The following is a 25,568-nucleotide window of genomic DNA, read 5'->3' on the forward strand; positions in this document are numbered from 1 at the left end:
CCCCCAGTGTGGCTTTAAGTTAACTTTAAGCTAAAACAGGTAAACTCTACTTTATCTACAAACTATGTGGTAGGCCCTGATAATATAAGTATTGGATATTAACCCTTATAATCCCTGACAGAATGAGCCCCCACCATGGCCTTAGTTTTTAAGACATCAATCTTAATAAGTCTCGTTAGCCAGTAGCCAAACTTTTTTTTTAGTTTATTAGATCCAAATTTCTAGTAAATTAGTAGCAGGAATGGCTAATTAGTAGTAAATTAAATAATAGGCCCTAAATTAAAATACATTAATTATTTAATAGCTTTTTTAAAAAATAATTTATATATGTATGATCATCGGTAGAAGCCTAGGGGCCTAGATCTTGATCTAGATATGCTAATTCTAATTAGTTAGGCCCTGTACAGTAGTAGAAATTAGTCTTACTTGGTGAAACTTAGTAGAAAGTTAACAGTTAATAAAGCCAACTAGCCTAGATAATAAAGATATATTACTAATAATAGAATAGATAGATCTAATGATCTACCTTATTTTAGATTCTAGCATGGGTTGATTGATTATGATTAGTAATTTAATTAATAATTACCATGGGCTTACTATTAATTAGTATGATCAGTGTTTCTTCCAGACTTTTTTCTCGAGGGGACGGACGGGCGACTGGTAAAAGTATAAAAAGTATGTGTATAGGCCCATGTTTTCTATAATTCTCAAGGGGGAGGGGGGGGGATGCCTGGAAGAAAGTTAGAAACTCCGAACTGAGTAGTATGGTATAAAAATTATGAGTTATTAACTTATGAATTAATTATTTAGGGCACTATGGCTATAGTATATATAGGCAGGGGCGTAGCGAGGGGGGGCGGGGGGTGCGGACCGCACCGGGTGACACCATTTAGGGGGGTGACACCAAGGCAAAAAATGGCAAAATATAGAGAGAAAAACTTGAGGGGGGGGGGGGTGCAAATCGAAAGTTTGAGGGGGGGTGTAAATCGAAAACTTGAGGGTGGGGGTGCAAATCGAAAGTTTGAGGGGGGATGGGTGCAAATCGAAAACTTGAAAGTTTGTCCCCGGTAAGGGTCGCAACGCCTCTGGGGGGGTGACACCATTAAGTGCCGCACCGGGTAACACCCGACCTCGCTACGCCACTATATATAGGCCTACTAATTATTTATTTATTATTATTTATTATTATTATAATATTATCATAATATTATGAGATGAGTTTTGAGTTTATATTTAACTCAATGCAACAAGCCCGCTGGTTGGTTGAGGCCACGACGGGGGGGGGGGGGGGGACGTTCTGACCGGGATTCACAGGGACAACTCGAAATATCATCCAATACTATTAATAGTTATAATATAATTATAAAGTATAGGCCTAAAGTTATTTTTTTTAAATAATAAACTAAAACAGTGAACAGTGGTAAACTGGTGTAAAGTCATGTTAGTGAGAGAGAGAGTTAGAGTGAGAGAGAGTTGAGTGAGACTAGCACAGAAAGAATAAGAAAGAAGAGAACTAGGCCTACTAATTAATTATTAATAGACCGATTCCTAATTCATTTCAATTAGTAGATAGGCCCAATTAATTAGGCCTAGTCTAGATCTAGATCTAGATATAATTTTATCGTTACCATTTATTTAGATCTAGTCTAGATTTGCCGAAACTAGCACTGCTTTTTTTCTCTCATTCACGTGACTTCAAAAATCAGTTTCTTAGGATAGTAAATATTGCAGCATTCTTCTTTTTTGAAAAGCAATTAATTTAGGTCAAAGGTTTTTTTTTTTACTCAATGGCTGAGAGCGGGTGACGGGGAAGAAAGGGGGAAATATTATTAAATTATTATAAATTAATATCTTACTTTTACTAATGCTGAAATATAAATCTATATATTTATTAGTATTAGCTATTATATTGAAAAAAATACAGAGCCAGTATGCATTTAGAGTTTCTTTCAGGCATCTCCCCCCCCCCCCCTGGGGGGGGGGGAGGTGTGGAGCACTATAGACCCTTCAGACGAAATATAAACAATAATTTACCTATAAAATAAAATATGGATCTAGGTCTACTTAAACTAATGGCCCCATGAATTTTTTTTTAATTTAAGTGCGCTCCCCGGAAGTTTCAAGTGCCCCCACCACCCCTTCCACGGGATAAAAATATTTGAAACAAACTTTGTATGAATGTGTGGTATGCGGTGTAGGAAGATCTGTCCAGTAAAAAATAAAATACTTAAAAAAACTTTTTAAAAAAATTACGTTTTTCTTGTGGACTAAAAAGTAGAAAATACATTTTTCTTTTGTGCTTCCTCGAGCTGTGCAGGTTCTTGTGATGACTGACAAAAAACGTGGGTACGTTCACCATCAAATTTCCCGACCCATCTGCCCGACCCACGTCAAACCATATTGTGAGGCGTGTTTGTAAAAAGCACCACGAAAATACGGTATTAATAGCGCGTTCAACAAACAAGCCTGTTATACAATTTATAGCAGTCACATTTTAATAAAAAATCAAATATTTTAATTAAATGTCAGTCAAAATTTTCTCCACAGCATTACAGAAGCAAGTAAGAAGAAAGAGGCGTGTTTACACTACTTACAGTTATCTTTCTCGTTTCTTTATGTAAAACCGCATTTTTAAGTGTTTTACTCTTTATTTAGAGAAAGGAAATTCTTAGAATGAGTGAAGTAAGTAAATAAAGTTCTCTTTTCAATGACGATCAATGGGACAAGTGAAGTAGAGTTCCCTTATTTCTGTGACCTTGGCATATAAAGGGATAATGTGGTCAGCACTATACTCAGCCGCCTTTACTTTCTCTAACGGGAGTTAGGTACCCATTAGAGCTGGGTGGACTCAGGACGTATTCTTAGAATAATTCTTTCTAAATTCTATCCATTTCTTCAGGCGCTTCCTGATATCTTTATTTTGTAAAAAAAAAGTTACAAAAAATAATTAAACAAATGGTGACAACTACCTACATCTCCTCTACAGCATAAACAAGCGCAGTAATCTAATAGGAGCGACAACCCAGTGCCAACTTGCACTATCGTCGGATTTAGTGTCATAGCCTAAAACCTGAACCATATCTTCCTCAGCGTACCAAGCCATGCCGTAAAATTAGATTTTCCACATTGGATCTAGTACAGTTATAAAATTTAACTCATAGCCAACGCGAATGTCTTTCGAGACGTTCCAGTTATTAGAGAACGAGTGACCAAGGGAAGCAACATAAACCAAGGGACATAACCGTTAAATATAATTAACTATTTTAATTACACTCAGACTCTACACGCTTTTAATAACTGCCACGATGACCATAGTTTCAGGTCACCCATTGTCCACTTGCTAGTATTCTTCATACCGTCACTAACTCATCAAAATATTCAGCTCATCGCGTGTAATAGAAAATTGAATAAATTATTCCTTCGTTGAGAGCTGTGTCAATCGTTTGCACTGGACCGAGCTACAAAAATGTATGGATGAATTAGACACAAGAAATAAAAATAAAACATGCTTTAAGCAAGACTGTATTGGATTGTATTTGCCGAAGCTTAAACGTATTTAAAAAGGAACATAGGCCTACATTATACTTGGGTAATATTTTATATCATGTATTTAAAATTAGGAGTATTTTTTAAAATAAGTTCTATTTTAATTAATTATTTATTTTTATAAGTCAAGCGTCTTGGGTGTAAAGATGTATTTTAATAAAAATCAACTTTTTTTTTAATAAATGTATTTTAGTTAAAAATCTGACTTCAATAATGGTGTATTTTAGGTAAATATGAATTTTAGTAAAGTTGAATCATTTGTATTTGTAAAGATAATTTGTAGAAAAGGATTGTAAGTTAAGATGTATTTTAAAGAATGTGTATTTTTGGTGTAGATTTTAAGCAGCGTATTTTAACTAAAGATGTAATTAAATTAAACATATGGTTAAACAAGTGTTTTATTGTTAAACCGTCTCTTTTCACTTGCTAGTTTATTCTCAGCTTGATAGATTATATTAGAAAAATAAAACAAACCTCTTGAGATTTCGTAACAACTGTAGCGAAGCTGGTAGAGTACACTTGTTTAAACTAAATGATGTGAAAATATTAAAACATTAAAAACAGGAGAAGATAACATTACAAGGGGACATAACTTGCCCTACCTTTTTATGGAATATTAGTGAACTCTACTTCCTTAGTGATAAGAACGCTGTATACGGGAATTATTGTGTGCTATCTTCATCGTTGTGGTTACAGTTTCAGACACTATGACGTGTTCATGAATACCATCTAGCATTAGATGTGATAATTATAAGCTGCAGTTGTTGTTATACCATATAATGTTAGTTGTGATACAAGTTGTAATTGTTGTAATGCCTTCTGTTAGTTGTGATATAATCTGTAGCTGTTTTGATACTATCTAATATTAGTTGTGTTAAATATAATCTTTAGTTATTGTGATACCACTTAATGTTGGTTGTGATAAATATAAGCTGTAGTTATTGTGGAATACTAAAAATTTTCCGGGGGGGGGGGGGGGGGGGCAGAATAAAATTTCAGGGGGCTGGGTCTATATAAATTCCATTTCGTTCGGGGGCGGCAGACTTTATGGGGGGGGGGGACATCCGAACGAGATGCCTGGAAGAAACTCTGGAGATAACTACCTAAGACCTATTGCATTACATCTTCTAGAAATTCAGTGAAACTAGCCCACGCGTCATGTAGGTAGCGATTGACCCAAACTACATGTAACACCTGCCCCATCATCTGTGTGAACTGTGTACCGGTGCCTTGTGTGACACCAGCTCTGCTGAGTGAGGCCGACATGGATAGTGGGAACGAATCCAACACCGCCTTTAAGAATGCAGGACTCGAGGCTCCAGATATCGCTGTCATCGTCATTTTCATCATCTTCTGTCTTCTCGTTGGAATATGGGTAAGTTGAGAAAAGCACGTCCTTCGTTACGTTAGCAGCAGCTGAATCGTATCATTCCCATTACCTGAGGCGTAGCGACCCATTCTAGCTCCTGAGTCGATCTGTCAATTTACGCCCTGTCACATTTGTGTGTATACAAATTATATATTATTATATAAAATCAGTCTGTAAATCAAGTAGCTGTCAATTTTCTTAACGTTGACAGTGTCTAATTCAGTAATTTTTCCCCCATTGTCACACGTAATTTAGAATATTGATGTGATGTGCAAATTACTTCCCATTTATTATTTTAATAGAATCAAGGGGAAAAACCTATTAATAAGTTTTCAAAATAACTAAAGTACATTGAAATTTAATAGCAACTTAAATTTCAAAAAATTATTGATTGCTTATTATTTCACTAATTTTTTATATTAAAATGTGTTGATAAGTTTTGTATATATTTTAATACTTTATACATTAAAAAATTATAATTTTCCTTATACAAACATTAGATTTACTATAACCATAATGTATTAAATAATTAAATTTTTAGTGAAACATTTACTCTGTAGGAATCACAAATTATATTTGAAATTTCACGAAGCTGAGTTAAAAATTTAATTGGTACAAAAAAAAAAAAAAAAAAAAAAAATTCCACAAAAAAAAAAGAAAAAGACACAAAAAAACCTAGAAGAACTGCAATAGATAAAGAATTTTGAAAGGGGAAGATATATGATTGGTGTCTAATTATTTTTTTTACATATAATCTACGCTGCTTATAATATTTATAACCCTTTGTCCTCCTTTTATCCCACATTTATTTATTACACTCATCCCACCAAACAAGACAATTGCCTTTTTATTATTATTTTGTGTGTGCATGTTTTTCTTCTATCCAAGGAACATTGAATCACCATTTAATTACACATTTACATTCGCAGGTTTTAAAATAAAATTGAAGTTAAGACTTTTTGTATTATGTATAGCTAAACCATCCCCTTTAAATGCAAGCACATGTCAGAAAGAAGTATTGCTATTGTAAATATGTACCAGTTTTCACAAGCCTATGATGAAAACTGTGATACTAAAGCGAACATGGCAAGGCAAACTGACGCTGTAAATTACATGTATGAGGCAATTAAAAATAAAAAAAAGAATGAAAAAAAAAGGAAAAACATAGTTATTAAATATTTTTTTGATAAATTATTATCTAGAACGTGTGAACACTTTTAATATTATAATTCGGTATAAAATGTGTTTATGTATAGAGTGTGTGTGTGTGTGTTGGGGGGGGGGAGGTGGAAGGTGTCGAGGGGTTTGTACCCTCCTGTACAGCCTCAATTGTTAGGCTGCATCATTCGGTCGTTAGCCTTAAAAAATAGCTTCTTCATTTGCCCGCCAGGGTCGGCGTGGTCGAGTCGGTAAAGCTCATGGTTGCTAAACCGAAAAGTCTCGAGTTCGAACCCTCGGGCAGAAGAGTTAGCTGGGGACAGCCACTCTTCTAGGAGAGACAACTCCAAAATTAAACAACTGCTGCCTTGTAGTTTGTTCTTGGTTGGACAAAGGCGATGGAAGCAAATCCAAAAAAGAAAAGCAGGCTGAAATCGGAGTCAATGGCCTCAATGGCGCATAACCAGTTGACACGTAACGCTTAATTGTGTTGGAGGCGTGGTCGAGTCGGCAAAAAGCTCATGGTTGATAAATTCGAACAAAGTCTCGAATTCAAACCCACTGGCAGATAAATCTCGATTCCCTTCAACACTAATAATTAAGAACGAAGAAGAAGTAGAAGAAGATTTGCCCGCCAATTTGCGCATTGGCCATTATCACATCACAGTGTCCGGCCAATGTTAGATATATATATATTTTTTTATTATAGACACTGGCCGGCTAGCCCGCGGGCTGGTAAGGATGATCTATCAAAATCTGAATTTTGTTGCCTAAGCAAGTCGTTCGTACTTTAAAGCATCCTCTATTTCTTTTTCACTGTTCTCACGGTCTCCCTCAGTCACTTAGTTATCGACAACCTCTGTAAGCAGGTTTGACGTCCAACTTCATCATCATCATCATCATCATCATCATCATCATCATCATCATCATCATCATCATCATCATCATCATCATCATCATCATCATCATCATCATCATCATCATCATCATCATAATCATCATCGTCATCGTCATCATCATCATCATCATCATCATCATCATTGCCATCATCATCATCATCATCATCATCATCATCGTCATCGTCATCATCATCATCATCATCATCATCATCATCATCATTGCCATCATCATCATCATCATCATCATCATCATCATCATCATCATCATCATCATCATCATCATCATCATCATCATCATCATCATTATCATCATCACCATTACCATCATCATAATCATCATCTTCATCGTCATCTTTAGCAGCAGAACCTCTGTATTCTCAATCTGAAAACATACTTAACCAATTCTTCGTCTCTTGTCCATTGCACATAAACTAACCATCTCAAACTTTCTTGCAAAAAACCTAAATTACAAAATAATATGTTTATCTTTAATTTGTCGTTCAATATTTTAATTTCTCTTATTTTAGGCGACGTGGCGCACTCAAAGAGGGAGTGTAAGTGGCTACTTTTTGGCCGGTCGGGACATCCTGTGGTTTGCTGTAAGTTTTTTTTGGTAGGGACATCCTGTGGTTTGATGTAAGTTTTTTTTATGGGGACATCCTGTAGTTTGCTGTAAGTTTTTTTGTGGGGACGGACATCCTGTGGTTTGCTGTAAGTTTTTTTTGTGGGGACATCCTGTGGTTTGCTGTAAGTTTTTTTTTGTGGGGACATCCTGTGGTTTGCTGTAAGGTTTTTTTGTGGGGACATCCTGTGGTTTGCTGTAAGTTTTTTTTGTGGGGACATCCTGTGGTTTGCTGTAAGTTTTTTTTTTATGGGAACATCCTGTGGTTTGCTGTAAGTTTTTTTTTTTGTAGGGACATCCTGTGGTTTGGTGTTTTTTTTTTGGTAGGGACATCCTGTGGTTCGTTGTAAGTTTTTTTTTGTGGGGACATCCTGTGGTTTGTTGTAAGTTATTTTTGGTAGGGACATCCTGTGGTTTGCTGTAAGTTGTTTTTATGGGGACATCCTGTGGTTTGCTGTAAGTTTTTTTTTGTGGGGACATCCTGTGGTTTGCTGTAAGTTTTTTTTTTGTGGGGACATCCTGTGGTTTGCTGTAAGTTTTTTTTTGTGGGGACATCCTGTGGTTTGCTGTAAGTTTTTTTTGTGGGGACATCCTGTGGTTTGCTGTAAGTTTTTTTTTGTGGGGACATCCTGTGGTTTGCTGTAAGTTTTTTTTGTGGGGACATCCTGTGGTTTGCTGTAAGTTTTTTTTTTTTTTGTGGGGACATCCTGTGGTTTGCTGTAAGTTTTTTTTTGTAGGGACATCCTGTGGTTTGCTGTAAGTTTTTTTTTGGTAGGGAAATTCCTGTGGTTTGTTGTAAGTTTTTTTTTATGGGAACATCCTGTGGTTTGCTGTAAGTTTTTTTTTATGGGAACATCCTGTGGTTTGCTGTAAGTTTTTTTTTGTAGGGACATCCTGTGGTTTGGTGTTTTTTTTTTTGGTAGGGACATCCTGTGGTTTGTTGTTTTTTTTTGTGGGGACATCCTGTGGTTTGCTGTAAGTTATTTTTTTGTGGGGACATCCTGTGGTTTGCTGTAAGTTGTTTTAGGTAGGGACGTCCTGTGGTTTGTTGTACGTTTTTTTTTGTAGGGACATCCTGTGGTTTGCTGTAAGTTTTTTATGGGGACATCCTGTGGTTTGCTGTAAGTTTTTTATGGGGACATCCTGTTGTTTGCTGTAAGTTTTTTTTCCCACATCCCGTGGTTTTGTGCAAGATTTTTTAAATTCTGGACATCCTTTTGTTTGGTGTAAGTTTTTTGGTGCGGTCATCGTGTGCTTTGCTGTAAGATTTTTAAAATTCGGGACAACCTGTGGTTTAAGTTTTTTTTTTGTGTGGGGAAATCCTATGGTATGCTGTAAGTTTTTTTTTTGGTAGGGACATTCTGTGGTTTGCTGTAAGTTTTCTTTGTTGGGACATCCGGTGGTTTTCTCTTATAAAGTTTCATACAATGTAATTTTTTTTTCAGGTGGGTGCCTCTTTGTTCTCCAGTAATATCGGCAGTGGCAGCTTTGTGGGCCTAGCTGGCACAGGAGCAGCCAACGGTATAGCTGTAGCCAGCTATGAGCTCAACGTAAGAAATGGGAAGCATGTGTGTGTTTACTATACTGACCTAAACTTCTGATTGTACACTATAATTGTGTCCACACACACACACACACACACACACACACACACACACACACACACACAACACAACACACACACGCACGAACGCACGTTCGCACAAACTATGAAACACAAACACACACACGCATACACATATGCACAATTTTCATAATTCTGTCGCAGACTTGCTCGCACACAAATATTTACATAACTGTTCACATGAGTTGTATACTTGCATTTAACTATGCTCTCAGGGACTGTTCTGTCTTCTGCTGTTGGGATGGCTATTTGTTCCCGTCTATATAGCCAGTGGGGTAAGTAGAACCTTCATATATTTTAAATTATTATAAGTTTTTATTTAGTTTACAAGTTATTTTGTGTGTGTATGTGTGTGTGTCTGTATGTGTGTGTGTGTGTGTGTGTGTGTTTGTGGCAAATCTTGTAACTCAATTTTGACCAATTATAATTGAGTAATTTCTAGATAGTTTCGGCTCCGATGACAATGCACGAATATTTATATCTTTAGTCTTGTGAGGTTTCGACTTCATTTACGATGCATAACTAAAAATCGAAAATAAAACTAATTTAAAAATCTTTCTAATAATAAGCTTTAAATTTACTGATAAAAAGAAACTTGATTATTAAATAAAAGCATGGGTCGCTCATGAGATCTCTTACTAATTTTAGCGACTAATTCTTTTATTAATCAAAGCATATATATATATATATATATATATATATATATATATATATATATATATATATATATATATATATATATGTGTGTGTGTGTTTGTGTGTATGTGTGTGTGTGTTTTTGTGTGATGGGTAGGGTGATGGTAATGTAGGGGGTTTCGCCAATATTTGTGGGTATTAATGGCAGACTAAAAAGCATCGAAATTACTGCTCTAAAGTGCCTACAAATCACTGAGACGTATTGCTTCGTTTCCTGCTCAAGTATGAATTTTAGTTAAGTTTTATGGTTTAATTTCACATGTTGGGTGTAGCTATTTACTATTTTAATTTTTTTTTTACTTTGTGAATTCAATAACATATTGTCTATACTTTAATAATTAGAATACGCACTTACCTACTAGAATGTGTTTATGCCATAGGTGTATACCATGCCTGAGTACTTGCTGAGGAGGTTCGGAGGTCAGAGATTACAACTGTATATGGCGGTGCTGTCTCTGATTTTATACGTCTTCACGAAAATCTCAGTGAGTTCTGTGACTGTTTCTTTCAGTGATTTTAATCCGGGGTTGAGGAGTGTGTGTGGGAAAGGGGTAGGAGGTGATACAAAGGGAATGGAAGGCATTTTATTTTTAAAAATTCCGAAGGGATTTTGTACTTTAATCCGTACAAATACAAAACACATTCGATTTTTGTCGTTTAGTGTCAGGAACGATAACTCTAAAAGATCCATTACAAAAATTGCAAAATTTAAAATGGAAAAAAAATAAATTCATTCAGCTAATTTATGGTCAATTACCGACTAAAACAATTGGTATTAATTGTTTTCTTCCCTCTCCTATCCTCCCCCACCCCCAGGCGGACATCTACGCTGGGGCTATTTTTATCCAGCAAGCTGTGCAGTGGGACATGTATTCGTCGATTGTTATTCTGCTGGTGGTTACTGCTGTCTACACAGTCTCAGGTAAGAGTACACTCCCTGTTAGCTGTAGTTACCTCCCCTGTTGGTTGTAGTTACCTCGCCTGTTGGATTTAGTCACCTCCCCTGTTGGATGTAGTTACCTCGCCTGTTGGCTGTAGTTACCTCCCCTGTTGGATGTAGTTACCTCGCCTGTTCATTTTCGTTACCTTGGTTACTGCTGTCTACAAAGTATCAGGCAGGAATTACATCCCCTTTTGGTTGTAGTTACCTCGCTAGTGTTACTTACCTATCCTATTAGCTGTAGTTAACTCCCCTGATGGGTATAGTTATCTCGCCTGTTTTTGTTACCTCCCCAATTAGTTAAAATTGTCTCAATGCAATGAGTTCAAAACATACTTTTTTTTATCAATATGTGTGTATGTTTGTATGTCTCCTTATATCAACACTGCCCATGTTTCATATACCACAGGTGGACTACGAGCCGTGATCTACACCGATACATTACAGACCGTCATCATGGTTATCGGATCTCTAGTCTTGATGGGAATCAGTCAGTTGATTTTGTTTCATTTTTTACTTTTATCTAAATGTGTTTATTAATTAATTTATTTTATTTTTACCTTTTTTCTGTACTAGATCCATTTCTATCCTTCAACAATTTGTATGAATTTTATAATGACTTACATGATTTACATTTATCCGACAGGTTTCCAGAAAGTAGGCGGACTTTTAAGTCTCTATGAGAAATACCCAAAGGCCATAGCTTCTACTAATTTCCTGGGTATCAAGGGACACAATGATACGACAAGGTAGGTAAAATATTTATTTTTAAATCAATTTGAAACTTAAGTTTTTACTAAATATATCCGTATAAGTTGTATTAAAAAAAAATATTCTTGGGTTACATGAAAATGATTCTGTTTTATTTTTGTTAATTACTTTGTTTGAAATCGTCTATTTAAAGAGAGGTAATTTATTTTTAAAATGTTTACTGGATAATTATTTTAGTTACTTCCCTTTGACCGTTGCTAAGTCAAATGAGCAGTTCATGTTCCCAAAGATAATTACAAACTGAATAAACTTTAAATCTTCCATTCTTCCAACCAAATGTTTGTGCCTAGTTCGTGTGGTGTCCCCACATCTGAAGCGTTCCATCTGTTGAGGAGAGCAGACGCTGAAGACCTGCCCTGGCCCGGGAATGTGTTTGGAATAACTATCCTCAGTAGCTGGTACTTCTGTAACGATCAGGTGGGTGTTAATCTTAATCCTCAGTCGCTGGTGTTAATCTTAATCCTCAGAAGCTGGTGTTAATCTTAATCCTCAGTAGCTGGTACTTCTGTAACGATCAGGTAGGAGCTAATCTTAATCCTCAGTAGCTGGTGTTAAATCTTAATCCTCAGTGGCTGGTGTTAATCTTAATCCTCAGTAGCTGATACTTTTGTGAAGAATCACTGTGTACATTTATAAAGAGTGTTTAATCACAAAAATATTTTTTTTTAAAAAGCTTGAGACTAATTTTTTAAAAAAAATTAAAATTTGTACATCATCAATTTAAAGACTCCTCACGTACAAAAATCATTCGTAAAAATAAATTTGGTGATACAGAAATTAAACTTACAAGTAAACTGTTCATGTATCCAATTCCTAATGATTGCATATGACTTATAAAATTGAACTGAGTTTAAATCACTATTCTTAAATGAACAATGTGATGAAATGGCAACTGCAACACTTGAGCTTCACTATTATATTGTCAAGTAAAATGTTGCTAGTATTTCTGCCTTCGGTGACATCCAAATGTGTGAAAAATCTTAACTAGCGCTTGAAAGTAAAATTAAGAACTGTGATTAACATTCTTTGTAACACAAAGATTTAATACAAGTGGTACGTGTAAACAAACATATCTATTTCATATTTACATGATATATATATATATATATATATATATATATATATATATATATATATATATATATATATATATATATATTTGAAGGTTTTTCTCGTATTCTGACTTTCAGGTGCTGGTTCAAAGAACTTTGGCAGCTAAGAACATGCATCATGTTAAGGGCGGATCTATACTGGCGGCCTACCTTAAGGTTCTGCCTCTGTTTACAACGGTGTTTCCTGGGATGATTAGTAGAGTCTTATTCCCCGGTAAAAAAACAACAACAAACAAACCTATGGGCTTGTACCAATCTTGGGATTAGTACATGTCACGGGGGGGGGGGATGATTAGATAAAGGACCTGTATATTTATTACCGGTTTCATAGTTTCAATTGTGGTGAATATATCATAAGTAGCCCAGAGAAGGCGTATATTCGCTAATTATGGTTGTAGAAATATTTAAAAATATATTCCCATTTCCCACAATTCTCCTTCCTTCCCCCATCCACACAAACACATCCTTAAACCAAGCATACATACCCGTTTTACTTCATTATGAAACATAAGTGGATTTAATATAAACCACACAATATACTCAGATAATGAAAAGAAAGTTCTGCAAAAAATTTATTTAGAAGCGTCTCAACGAGAATTCTTTACAATGATACTCTCATCTGTGACGATTGATTTTTAAAAATTATCTAAACATATCACATGAGTTGAAGAATCGATGAAATATATTGTACGGATAATTAAACAAGGGTTACATGAATTTGTGTAGAGGTTTGGTGGAAGAGAAGGGGAAACAACCTTAATTAACTAGTGTCTAGTCTACAGTAGTGTTGATAGGGGTGGCAGTCGGTTGGTGGATTATAGGACATTTTACTCAAAAAACAGTAACTATACTCATCTAAACTGGGATGGTGTGGCCTAGCGGTAGAGCGATAGATTACTAACCGGAAAGTATCGAGTTGAGTCTGAGTTCAAGTCAGACGAACGTCATGAGTCTACTCATACAATACAGAACTAAAGCCATACTAATTTAGGCTTAGTAGGTTTAATGAATTTTTCTAACTCATTCGTGTTTTTAAAAACAAGACCAGAGTGCATTATGAAAACCCACACCCCTCCCCAAACCAAATGTCATAGAGAGTTTACAACACACGCCCATCTACTAAATAAACGGTTCTAAAACTGTCATTTGGGGGTCTGAAATTTTTTTCTTGAAATTATGAAAGCTGCGGGTTACATTAAGTCATCTTGGGTTTCTTAACAAATGATGCTTCGATGTTTTACTTTAGTTAAACAAATCCTTACATTACCCGACAAGCAAGACATTACTGCGCGTCACTTGTCCCCGAGCTAGTATATTCTAACAGAACCACTGAACTCAAACACTTACCCAGAAGTAAAAAAAAAATAACCCAGCTCAGCTGACTTGATTTAACAAGTTACTAGCCATCACATGACTTCTATAAATAGATCTTGTTTTGTACAGATGAAGTCGCCTGCACTGACCCCGACGTGTGCGAAAAGGTGTGCAGCAACAGAGCAGGCTGCACCAACATCGCCTACCCCAAGCTGGTCATTGAGCTGCTGCCCACTGGTGCGTAACACATGTTGAATCTGTTCATGAGAACGGCAAGAACAGAAATACGTGTATTGGTCACGATTTTTCGGGTGAAAGAAATGAAATAGATTCAGCAACAAGGGAGATAATACATGCCTAGTTTTTTGGTATCTAAGTATATTTAGCGTACAAAAAGTGCTAGCGTTGTCGTGTGGTAGAGAGCTCGACTGCTAGCACGAAGGTCTCGAGTTCGGATCTCGGTCTGGACTCGTGACTGTAGGACATGCCAAGGCCGACCAGCTTTTTTGGGTACCTGATTTAACGTTAAGAAAAGTAACGCCGACCTGGCATAGTCAAGAAAGTTGACATTTACTTCATCTTCCCTTAAGTCTGAACGGAGGATTTTTTTACTTTTACGTGTTCTGCGTATTATGTTCAATAACAGCAATTTTCAGTGTGATAATGTGTCACAGAAAATATCTTCGAAAATCGCAATTAACGAAAGGTTAAGAAATATTTAGTTTGTGCTGTTATTTGTACGACCACGAAGAGTAAGTTATCTAATGGGACGCAGCATTCAAGCAGCCAAAATGAACCGTGATGCCAACACACTGTCTTTCAAATGAACTTGTTGTAAAATAAAAATTGGACAAGTTTAAAATTAAAATCCAAATAATTTCCCATTCTGTAAAAAACGACCACAATTTAAAAAAAAAGTGCAATGGTATTCTTAAAACATAAATCGGGAAACAATTCGTTTTCCTAAAAATGTGTTCCCTGTGGCTGCAGGTCTGAAAGGGTTAATGTTGGCCTCTATGATCGCCGCTCTGATGTCATCACTGACCTCCAACTTCAACAGCGCCGCCACCATCTTCACCATCGACATCTGGAAACGGTTCCGTGCTAAAGCTAGCGAGGCTGAGATGCTGGTTATTGGCAGGTGGGTTTCTTGGGCCTTTTTTTCTAGTGTATATATATATATATATATATATATATATATATATATATATATATATATATATATATATACACACATATATATATATACATATATAAGTATATACATACATATATATATATATATATATATATATATATATATATATATATATATATATATATATATATATATTTATATATATATATTTATATGTGTGTATATACTTGTAAATTATATATTGATAAAAATTGTAAAGGTATCTTAAAATATTGAATATTTTCTGTGTGAATGATGGACTGCTTATTGCTAGATTAACACACAACAAACCCAATTTACCATGTCTAGCTAGTTACGTCAAAGTGTAGGTCTACTCAGTAAGAAGAAGAGTCCAAAGACTACTCTCAAGGCAGAGTATTCAAGTTGGTACGATAGATGGTATAACGATGTCACTGTAGTATAGTGATTTTGTCAAAATAAAAAAAAATGTTTCAGTTAATGTAGATTTACTAATTACTCACACAATGTTTAGTCTATATGCTTTATCATCTTCTTTAATCCAAATGTATGGTGTAACTATAACCCTACCAAATCCCCGCCACGTTATTCTAGAATCTTCATCGTTATACTGATGGGGGTGAGTGTCCTGTGGATTCCAGTGTTACAAGCGTCCCAGGGAGGACAACTCTTCAACTATATCCAGACAGTCACCGGATACTTCGCTCCCCCTATATTAGCTCTCTTTCTTTTAGCAGTATTATGGGAGAGAACTAATGAACAGGTTCGCTTTTTTTTACATTATTTTTTTTATTTTTTTTAAATATTTTATAATTACTTCGAACGTCTATAGAAATACAATTAAAAACACAATCAGTTTTTTTTGTATAGAAATTATCAATTCGTTTATGTCATTTTAAGTGTCCCTAAATAACATAATAAAGTTAACCTTATAATAAAATGTTTCGAAAAAAGGTCATAATCAGAGTAAAACCAGTATATGGCGATTATTGAAAAATAGGTAGAATCTGGATCTGGCTCTTTTTTTCACCTATATTTAAATATATATTTAGACAGTAAAATGGAATAAATTTTATTTGGTCACCACACTACAAGATCTAGATACAGCAATTTTCTTTTAACCATGAACTTTACCGCAAACATCTCAAAGCTAACTCAGTTGTGGAAAGCTAATGCACCAGTAGCAACATATGTGGCCATTAGATCACCTTCCACATCTCCATGTTTGTGCAAGAACGTAAAGGCTGGAATTCTTAAAGGCACACCTTTTAGGACATTGCCACTTACTTATGATGAAACTCAAGCGCCTCATTACATTTTTGACAGGAAAGTTTGGCTGTCATGGAATACAAGTAATTTGCACAATGAAAGAAATAGGATAGCTGAAACAACTTTTGAGGATCTAATTATTAGAAAATTTATGTATGGTACATGGCATGGAGCTTTAGTATCTGAGGTCATTATTAAAAGACGGCACAATATGATAATCCTTGCATTTATTGCTTCAGTGGAACATGTTTTACAGAGACAGGTTTACTTTTTGCAAGGGTATACAGAAGAGCTGTTGTCACATTGGTTGAAATGTCCTATCAAAGTTGAATTACAGTGTGTTACTTCTAAAGAAGATGTAGTGTTTAAAAGAATTTGAATTTTTCTTTTTTTACTGCACAATAAAATGCGTATTTAAAAAAAAAAGTTAGAATCTATATTCCTACTATTAATTTTGAATTTATGCTTAACACTTGAGAATCTTAATTAAAAAAAATACCTTACTGGAATTTTTAAAAAAAATATGAAGCAACCAGACCAATTAATGATCGTCTTCATTAAATTCTTTATATTTTCAGGGCGCCTTCTGGGGTTTGATGGTGGGGTTGGTGGTGGGTGTAATCCGGATGGGGCTTGACTTTGGGTACGGCAGCCCGGGGTGTGGAGAGGCGGACCCCCGCCCCTCCATCATCGCCAAGATTCACTTCCTCCATTTTACCATCATCCTCTTTGTCATCTGTTTCCTCGCTACCATCATCATCTCCAAGATGACCACACCCATCGATGCTAAACATGTAAGTGCTAAGTAATGGTAGTAGCTAAGTAAAAAGTGTGTGTAAATACAACAGTAGCTAGTATTGGTTTTCTTTCTAGCGGGGAAATAACTTTGCCATTAGCTGCATTAGCTGTTTATAAATTTACTTTGGAATAAGAATTTTTTTTACAACTGAGTATCTGTGCACGACAAGTAAATGTGTTGTGACACGTGAGTGTTTTATGACACATGAACTGTGTTGTGTTATATTAGTGTGTTGTGACATATCAGTGTGGTGTGACATTTCAGTGTGTTGTGACATATCAGTGTGGTGTGACATTTCAGTGTGTTGTGACATATCAGTGTGGTGTGACATTTCAGTGTGTTGTGACATATCAGTGTGGTGTGACATTTCAGTGTGTTGTGACATATCAATGTTTAAACACAGTGCTTGGCCTAATGTTAACAAATGGTTAAATATATATTTGTATAAGGTCACTATACTTTTTTCTAACAAGATATTCAAAATTTATTTTTTAAAGCAAAAGTAGTATTCGTAATCTCTACCCACTCTTTAAACAAGCAAACACATTTAGTTTAATTACTTAACTATATTTAATAGCATCTGTTGATGGTTTTTTTTAAAGATGTTTCCGTGTCAAACTACTCCACTTGCAGCAATAGTATTTCTCTGTGTACTTTATTCCATCCCAATGTTCTAGACTATTCGTCTAACCTGGTGGACACGGCACAGTCAGAAGTTTCGAGAAGATTTCCCGGAGGAAAAGATTAGGCAGGAAAAAGTTGAGCAAAGTTTGAAGGAGAAATTGGCTAAACCAAGGGATGGTGAGTGCTGAGATAAAATGTTGATGGTGAGGTAAGGGTGAGATGAATGTTAGGTAATAATGAGATGATGGGGAGATGGTGGTGATGCAACATGTGAGATGAGAAGATGCTGAGAAGATGGTGAGATAATAATGATGTAATGGTGAGATCATGATAAGATGAAGATGAGGTGATAGTGAGATGATGTTGAGATGATGTTGAGATTAAGGTGAGATAATGGTGAGATAATAGTGAGATAAAGTGAGATAAAGGTGAGAAAATTATGAGAAGATGATGAGATTATGAGATTATGTTGAGATTATGATGAGATTCGTGTTCAATTCCAAAGCTCGCTCATATATAACCCTTGAAATACCTTAGCTCCGGGTTATACAGGGGGATGTCAAAACATCCATGTTAAAATCACATCAACTCTACTCCAATCTGTCTTGACTAGTTTTTTTATTATACTTAAAAAAAAATTATGTCATGGTAAACTGCACTGTTTCAGAACCAACCACGCCCGTTCCCAAATGGCGTAAATTCCTATACTTACTGTGCGGGTACGAACCGCCGGTGCACGTGGAGATGACGGAAGAGGAAGTGCAGGAGCAGAAGAAGGTTCTCACGTCTATAGAGGAGAAGGGCTTCTGGAAACATTTCGTCAACGTCAATGCCATCCTTCTCATGGCATTTGGCTTGTTTCTCTGGGGATTTTTCGCTTAACTTGCGCTTTTGTTTTTAGATGTCTAAGTATAAACATTGATGCGCGATAAAAAACGACTAGAAATAACACTTTTTTTTCGCAATTTTCGACAGTGCATAAGGCAATTATGAGTTATTTATATCTTTGATGTACACATACATTCCTATCACCAAACTCATGCAAAAATAGATGTATTATGTTGTTAGTTGTATTGTTAAATCAGGTTTATTGTTGGGAGTCTATATAAGGTTAGCGTTAACGTTAGCAACTTACACATTACTTCCTAGTTTCCTACCAATAACCTAACACCCGTATTTTTGGATTATTATCGTGAAAACATTATCGAACATAAACATTCATTGTTAAAGTTATAGAAAGTATGGGCCGCATGTATGTCGTTTACTAGTGAAGGTTGTTGCGTAGGCAGAATATTGTTGGAAAGGGGTAGGTTAAAAAGGAGTGTTTTTGAAAACGTTTTTATGCCTTTTAAAATAATTATCAACTGAAACCACTAAAATCGATGAGGAAATGCAAAAATTATAACTTATCGTGAGTGAGACGGCACTCATGTTGAGCAAAAAAAACCACTATGTCAGTCAATGTAATTTTTTATAATAATGTTTTTATCGTTTCCTGCAAATAAAAGAGAAGTTTTAAGTATAATTTATTCATTGATACGTTTCATCGTACTGAACGAAATGTCGATTCATTTTTCTTTATTTGAATGTGTGAATATTCTTAAATTATGAAATAAAAGAGTGCGCTTAGTGATACTTATAGATGCTTTTAAAAGAATACATGAATATATTCACCATTAGTGATGTGTTGTCTATTACTTTCATTAAATTAGATGTTAATTTGATAGCTTAATAGCTTAGAGATGCATAATATGACAACCTAAATGGAGACCTTAGAGTAGAAAATACAATATTTCCAAAAAATTTTCAAACGTTGATTGGCGATTAACTTATACGTTATGTTAATTTCTTCTAGGCATTTCTTCGGGGGCCGAAAAAAGTCTACCGCTTCCCCCCCCCCCCCCCCCCTGAACGACATGGAATTTATATAGAAAATATATACTTTTAACAGTGGCCGCCCCCCTCCCCCTTCCCCGGAAATTTTATTCTCCACCCCCCCCCCACCCCCCCCCGGAGGAAAAAATCTGGAAGAAACACTGATTTCTATAAAACTAAGGACACGACATTAGCTTTATCATTCAGTTATTTTAACATGAAAAAGTCATTAAAATATCTGACTTTTGCTTTCAAATAAACAAGCAAGCCTGTTGAGGCTAAAGCTACCCCATAGAAGTAAACATCGGATCATGTACTGTGGTCACACAAGGATTTGTTTGTGGGGTGACATTGTCGACATGTTGCAACCACGTGCTAACACGCCAAAGGACACGCCCACTCCAACGTTCAAGAAAACGTCCCCCCTCCCCCCTCGGGCAGTGCCGGGTTTTGTTCCCGTTCCCCCTAAACTCCTCCTAAACCTGAAACTCGCCTTTCTCAAGATCTCAGATCAGACTTCACCATTTTTTCCCCCTCCGTTCGCCCTTTCCCCTCTGGTAACCGCACGAAACGACCCGCCAGAGGGCGCTGTCAACAGCGCATGCGCGGTGGACTTCTTCCCCCAGCCCAGGTGAATGTCATTCTCAAGAAGGCGAACCGGGAATCTCCGCAAACTCAAGTTGGCTTCAAGTGCTTCAATGTGAACCCCCGAAAACGCTCAGAAGAGGAAATCTCCTTGAGAATTCACCTAACCTTCGCCGAACGAGAAACCTTATAGGATGGTCTATTAAAAAAAATATAAATAAAAAACTAGGCTGTATGTTTAAATGAAAAGGGCTTTGATGTACTAAAAAAAGCCAGAGTTAAAACAGGAATTGAAAGTACGAAAAACAAAATGCAATAACGTTCCTACTTGAGCATCATTGCCTTTGAAATCGTTTTTTTATATATCCTATTAGATTATAGCTGATGTTAAAATTTAAAGGCTAAGGAAGATGCTTAAAAACATTATGTATAGAGCTTTACATATAAATATATAACTATATATATATATATGTATATATATATATATATATATATATATATATATATATATATATATATATATATATATATATATATATATATATATATATATATATATTTATTTATTTGTGTGTGTAAGCGTGTGCTTGCGTGTAGTTATATATATATATATATATATATATATATATATATATATATATATATATATATATATATATTTACATAGCTTCCCTACAACCATGCTGTTCTAAATCATTTTTTTAAATTTTAAAATTATTTATACACCCTTGTGTTATAAATCCACCAATGTCTTATGATAAAACATTTCCTTGTCGTATCTCTCCGTTATTACACAAAACGTTAAATGTATCAAGCTTTTAATATAGAAATTATTAGAAAAACGAAACTATAAAGCCTTGTTGCGAACATTTTTTAAAAGCGGAGTTTAAAAAGATTCTGTTTCTAGGGAAACGATATATTAAGGTTAAAAATATGTTTATACTTTTGTTACATATAATGTACCACAATGGAGAGACATAGGTCCAGTCCTCCACAGAACCAAACCATCTAACTCGCGTTATGGCAAAGTTTAAAGTCGACATGAAATACCAGAGGCCGACTCAACCAACCTCTATGGGGTGAGTAAATAAACGTTCAGGATTCGCTGAGAGGCTCGAACTTTGGATGGAAGAAATATATGTGCGTGAGTACATACAACACAGAATGTGTAAAGTATGTGGCGGGTTTTATAAAAAGGAAGTTATGGCATGAATTAAATAAAAAAGACACGGTGTATAAAAAAAGATTTGTGAAAATCTCGATTTCGATTTTTTTTGCACGATTACAATACTTCCTCTATACTTCGTGTATGAGAAAGTAAAAAATTATACGATTTTTTTTAAACAGGTAAACGTACGTTGTTACACACTCTCATAGGAGAGTGAAGCTTAGAGGTGTGTGCTCAACAATTACTTACATCTACAGGTGAGATAGAGTCAATGTCGTTGGGTGCATTCAATATGTGGTGCATTTTGTATGTGGGTGCATTCAATAACGGTACCGAGAAAGTACAGTGTGAGATGTATCAGATGCAGTGCTGGGCTTATATTCACGTCAGTGAACGAACATGAAGAAGAACTTGTTTGACAAACTGAAAATATCTCTACCAACATCCACTAGATGGAAGTAATATCTTCAGCTCTTAAAGTTAACCCGTCTAACCTCCAACCCGTCCCATAGATTCACCCCACTACTTATATTAACTGCCAACCCTTCCCCTGTCTCATTCATATAATTCCACCCCACCCCCATTCCCCCCACTCCCCGCCCACAAGTCAATCACCATATCCTGTGTTTTAACCCCAAAATCTAGAAATTATGCGCGAGGCTTTAACATCACGTTCCTTTGAAATGACTTTAAAAAAAAAATCAAACTCATGCATTACCTCAGACCCACTTTAACCTGGAGTGCACACCATTTCTCTCCCCCCCCCCCAAACCCGTTGCCAGCTCTTTGTAACTAGCAAACCACTTGAACACAGAAAATTGGATTTTAAGAACTTAATTAAGACATATATTGTTCTTGCGTCGCATGTAGTTTTTAAAACTCTTTCTTTTATATTCGTTCCGTTAAAACCTCGTCTTAGCCGCCACATTGGATGCCATATGTGAAATATGTTGCTAACAATTCTACTACGTTACTATGGTTACCAGATGATTTTCATTTCTTTCGGTATAGAATTTTGTTTCGCTAAAACAAAACAGGGGGATAGGATATCGTTTTTTGTTTTTGTTAAAAAGCATAATCGGAAAAAGATGCGAAATATGAAAACAGCATTCGTGGAAAATACTGGAACAAAGTAATCTCGCTGTTTTACTTCGATTCCCCTTATTATTATTTTTTTTTTATTAGTATTATAGGACTAAAAATATTTTTTTCTGGCATTATACAGACAAAGTGATATCAAATCCTGGACGCATTATACTTAGTATATACACAAGAAATACTTGAATTTTACAATCAAATTTGAAAGTTTGTGAAAAGCCATTTGAAGTCCATTTACATGTCAAAACTAATCTTTCTTCTACTTCTTCGTTCTTGAAAAGCAGATCCCAAATGTTTTTTCAACCAAAATTGAAAGTTTTTCTTGCTTTTTATGGAGCAAGAACTAAGCAACTTCCGGTTTCAACAAACAATTAGTGATGAAGATTGTAATCTGGGATGATTAAGTGTTTTGTATGTCGGCACAGACCAAACATAAACAAAAGGGATTTCCTCCAACACAAGTATTAAATTTGTAGGTTATTGACTCCGATAAGAGTTTCTTCAAGCCCCCCCCCCCCCCCCCCCCCGAAAAAATTCTACCGCTCCCCCGAACGAAAAGAAATTTATATAATTAATATAGAAAATATATACTTTTAAAAGTGTCCGCCCCCTCCCCCCCCCCCCCCGAAGAAAGTCTGAGAAAAAAGTCTGGAAGAAACACAGCCTGCTTTTCTATTTGGATTTGCTTCCATAACCTTTGTCCAACCAAGAACAAACTACAAGGCAGCTTTTTATTTTTATTGTGGAGTTTTCCCAAAACTGCCCGGAAATTCGAACTCAGCACTTTTTTGTTTAAGGGGGCAGTATCACCAAGACTAAGGGAGGGAAACAAAACTTCGCACTAAAAGAACTATTCGACATACCCATGTCAAAATTTTACAGCAGTAGTAACGTTTTGTCTGCTATAATACAGTATATAAATTGTAGGGTATATGTATGGCAACACATTTTCAAACAATTTTTTTGTTAATATTTTATTACATTTTTAGTGTTTTTGTAAACAATTTTCGAAAACGATAAGTAAAGTACTTAAAATTTGGTATAAAACTTCTTTGCGTTAATGGTTATCGATAACACAACAATCATGTGCATTTTAATAAGGGATCTCCCCTAAACTTTCTCGAATATTCTTATATAAAATAACTAGGGATGGGAACTCGGGCTATAGACATGATTTTTAATCCATTTTAAATACTTAAAGTTTTAAAAATAGAATAAAATCTCGTAGACAAATTAATTGCACACCAAGTGAACGCCAAATCAAAAAGCGCATAATAGTGCGCAATATTATTAGTACTTTTAAAATTTGCATTAGTTTTTTGAGAAATCGGAAGTAGCGTAAATTACTACTTCCGGTCAACGGAAATTACTCAAAATTTAACAGAAGGTAGAGAATTAGATCTTTTACTTACATGTGAAATGTCATTTATCTATCTGAAATAGTACTCAAGTTATAGGCTTTTTAAAAATTCAAAGTAGAAAAAGTACCACTTCCGGTAATCGGAAATCGCTCAAAAGTTGACACGGATCTACGATTTTGATAAAATACTTATATATGAAATTTCATCAACCTAGCTGTAACGGTACTCAAGTTATCGTGTTTACACACGGACAGACAGACAGACAGACAGACAGACACACAGACATACGGACGAGATTGCAAAATTATGTTTTTCCGTATCAGTGAGGTGTAAAACGTCGAGATTTGTAAAAATCTCGATTTTTTTTTTTTGCACGATTACAAGACTTTCTCTATACTTCGTATATACGAGAAAGTAAAAAATTCTAAAAATTAAAAAATTTGTCCCAATGGACATCTCCGAGAGTATTTTCAGCAGGAAGGGCCTAAATGTTGGAAAACCGCAGCCAAAAATTACTTAGTAAAAATTTTGTGGTAAAATTATTTATTAAAAATCTTTGCATCATACATTAACTTTCTTTTATGTGCTGTTTTATAGCTCCTTGATAATTACTATTATGGTAAACAAATTATGTGTGTATGTATAATAGTTTTTTTTCGGCACATTTTTTCGTCAATTTTCAAATGTCTGGGTGATACTTCCCCCTTAACAAGCATGAGCTTTATCGACTATCGATTAAAACGTGTGTGTGAGTATATATATAAATATATATTTATATATATATATATATATATATATATATATATATATATATATATATATATATATATATATATATATATATATACTTACCACACTATCCCATAATATGCCGAGGTCACAGAAACAGGTGAACTTTACTTCACTTGCCCCATGGCTGAGGCATAGCGAGGGGGGGGGGGCGGGGTGAGGGGGGACATATGTCCCCGGGCGCCGACCTTAGGGGGGGGCGCCAAAATGGGTTGGAAAAACAAATTGAAAGTTTGAGGGGGGTGTGAAAATGAAAAGTTCGAGGGGGTGGGGGTGCAAATAGAAAGTTTGAGGGGGGTGCAAATCAAAAGTCCGAGGGGGGGGGGGGTGCAAATCGAAAGTTAGAGGGGGGGTGTAAATCAAAAGTTCGAAGGGGGGGGTGCAAATCGAAAGCTTGTCCCCGGGCGCCGGAACTTTACTTTAAAGTTTAAAGCATTAATTGGATCGATCAAAGGCTCATCGGGTATTTTTTGCTGACCCCAACTGTTAGGTTGCAAGTGTTTAGAAACAATCTTTTTACCATGCTCTTGTTCTAAAGAGAGTATGAGAATTATTAAACACATACATTAAAGAAAAAAAAAATTGAATAGACGTTATTCGTATTGGGGAAAAAAAAATTATCCGTATTTTGCATACTCTGCTTGCACACAAAAGCAATTTAGAATGTCGTAAACTGGTAGTTTGCTTCTAAAAGTGGCTACCAAGTTATGTCGATAGGAACAAAAGTATCGAGACCTTTCAAGACTCTACGGCTTAAAATACCTGCTTTTCTGATAGAACCGCGGTTCCCAAT

The 25,568-nt window shown here is 35.5% G+C and overlaps 3 protein-coding genes across 5 annotated transcripts in view; 2 read left to right on the forward strand and 1 right to left on the reverse strand.

The window, feature by feature from the left end:
• Nucleotides 1–1,690, reverse strand: part of LOC131951396 (natural resistance-associated macrophage protein 2-like) — a 29,419-nt gene extending 27,729 nt beyond the window's left edge. For 2 of the 3 annotated variants that reach the window (XM_059313795.1, XM_059313798.1), the window contains exon 1: nucleotides 1,629–1,690. The gene's annotated coding sequence lies outside the window, so the exon portion shown is untranslated. Of the gene's footprint in view, nucleotides 1–586; nucleotides 603–1,628 lie in introns of those variants that run through there. The other variant, XM_059313796.1, reaches the window with a different exon arrangement.
• Nucleotides 1,691–3,280: 1,590 nt separating this feature from the next.
• LOC131951390 (sodium/glucose cotransporter 4) lies at nucleotides 3,281–19,159 on the forward strand. The gene is made up of 17 exons (XM_059313786.1): nucleotides 3,281–3,589; nucleotides 4,678–4,921; nucleotides 7,500–7,571; nucleotides 9,040–9,144; nucleotides 9,434–9,493; nucleotides 10,295–10,399; nucleotides 10,731–10,836; nucleotides 11,264–11,344; nucleotides 11,501–11,603; nucleotides 11,916–12,042; nucleotides 12,816–12,951; nucleotides 14,181–14,288; nucleotides 15,042–15,192; nucleotides 15,802–15,970; nucleotides 17,055–17,270; nucleotides 17,953–18,076; nucleotides 18,567–19,159. Exons 2-17 carry the CDS (start codon nucleotides 4,811–4,813, stop codon nucleotides 18,779–18,781), a joined length of 1,989 nt encoding a protein of 662 aa, XP_059169769.1. The 5' UTR covers nucleotides 3,281–3,589; nucleotides 4,678–4,810; the 3' UTR covers nucleotides 18,782–19,159.
• LOC131951399 (small ribosomal subunit protein uS3m-like) lies at nucleotides 16,322–16,880 on the forward strand. Its single transcript, XM_059313801.1, has one exon. It carries the CDS (start codon nucleotides 16,331–16,333, stop codon nucleotides 16,853–16,855), a length of 525 nt encoding a protein of 174 aa, XP_059169784.1. The 5' UTR covers nucleotides 16,322–16,330; the 3' UTR covers nucleotides 16,856–16,880.
• Nucleotides 19,160–25,568: the final 6,409 nt, after the last annotated feature.

This window comes from Physella acuta, unplaced genomic scaffold (assembly GCF_028476545.2).
Source record: "Physella acuta isolate Inbredline_101_S28 unplaced genomic scaffold, ASM2847654v3 ptg000810l, whole genome shotgun sequence".
Taxonomy (NCBI): Eukaryota; Metazoa; Mollusca; class Gastropoda; family Physidae; genus Physella; species Physella acuta.

Bases quoted from the DNA above. Each gene is read 5' to 3' on its own strand.
- LOC131951390 (XM_059313786.1), top strand. From the start codon at position 4,811: ATGGATAGTGGGAACGAATCCAACACCGCCTTTAAGAATGCAGGACTC. The intron at 10,837-11,263 runs GTAAGAGTACAC...CATATACCACAG, and splicing joins TGCTGTCTACACAGTCTCAG to GTGGACTACGAGCCGTGATC. The intron at 15,971-17,054 runs GTTCGCTTTTTT...TTATATTTTCAG, and splicing joins GGGAGAGAACTAATGAACAG to GGCGCCTTCTGGGGTTTGAT.
- LOC131951399 (XM_059313801.1), top strand. From the start codon at position 16,331: ATGAACTTTACCGCAAACATCTCAAAGCTAACTCAGTTGTGGAAAGCT.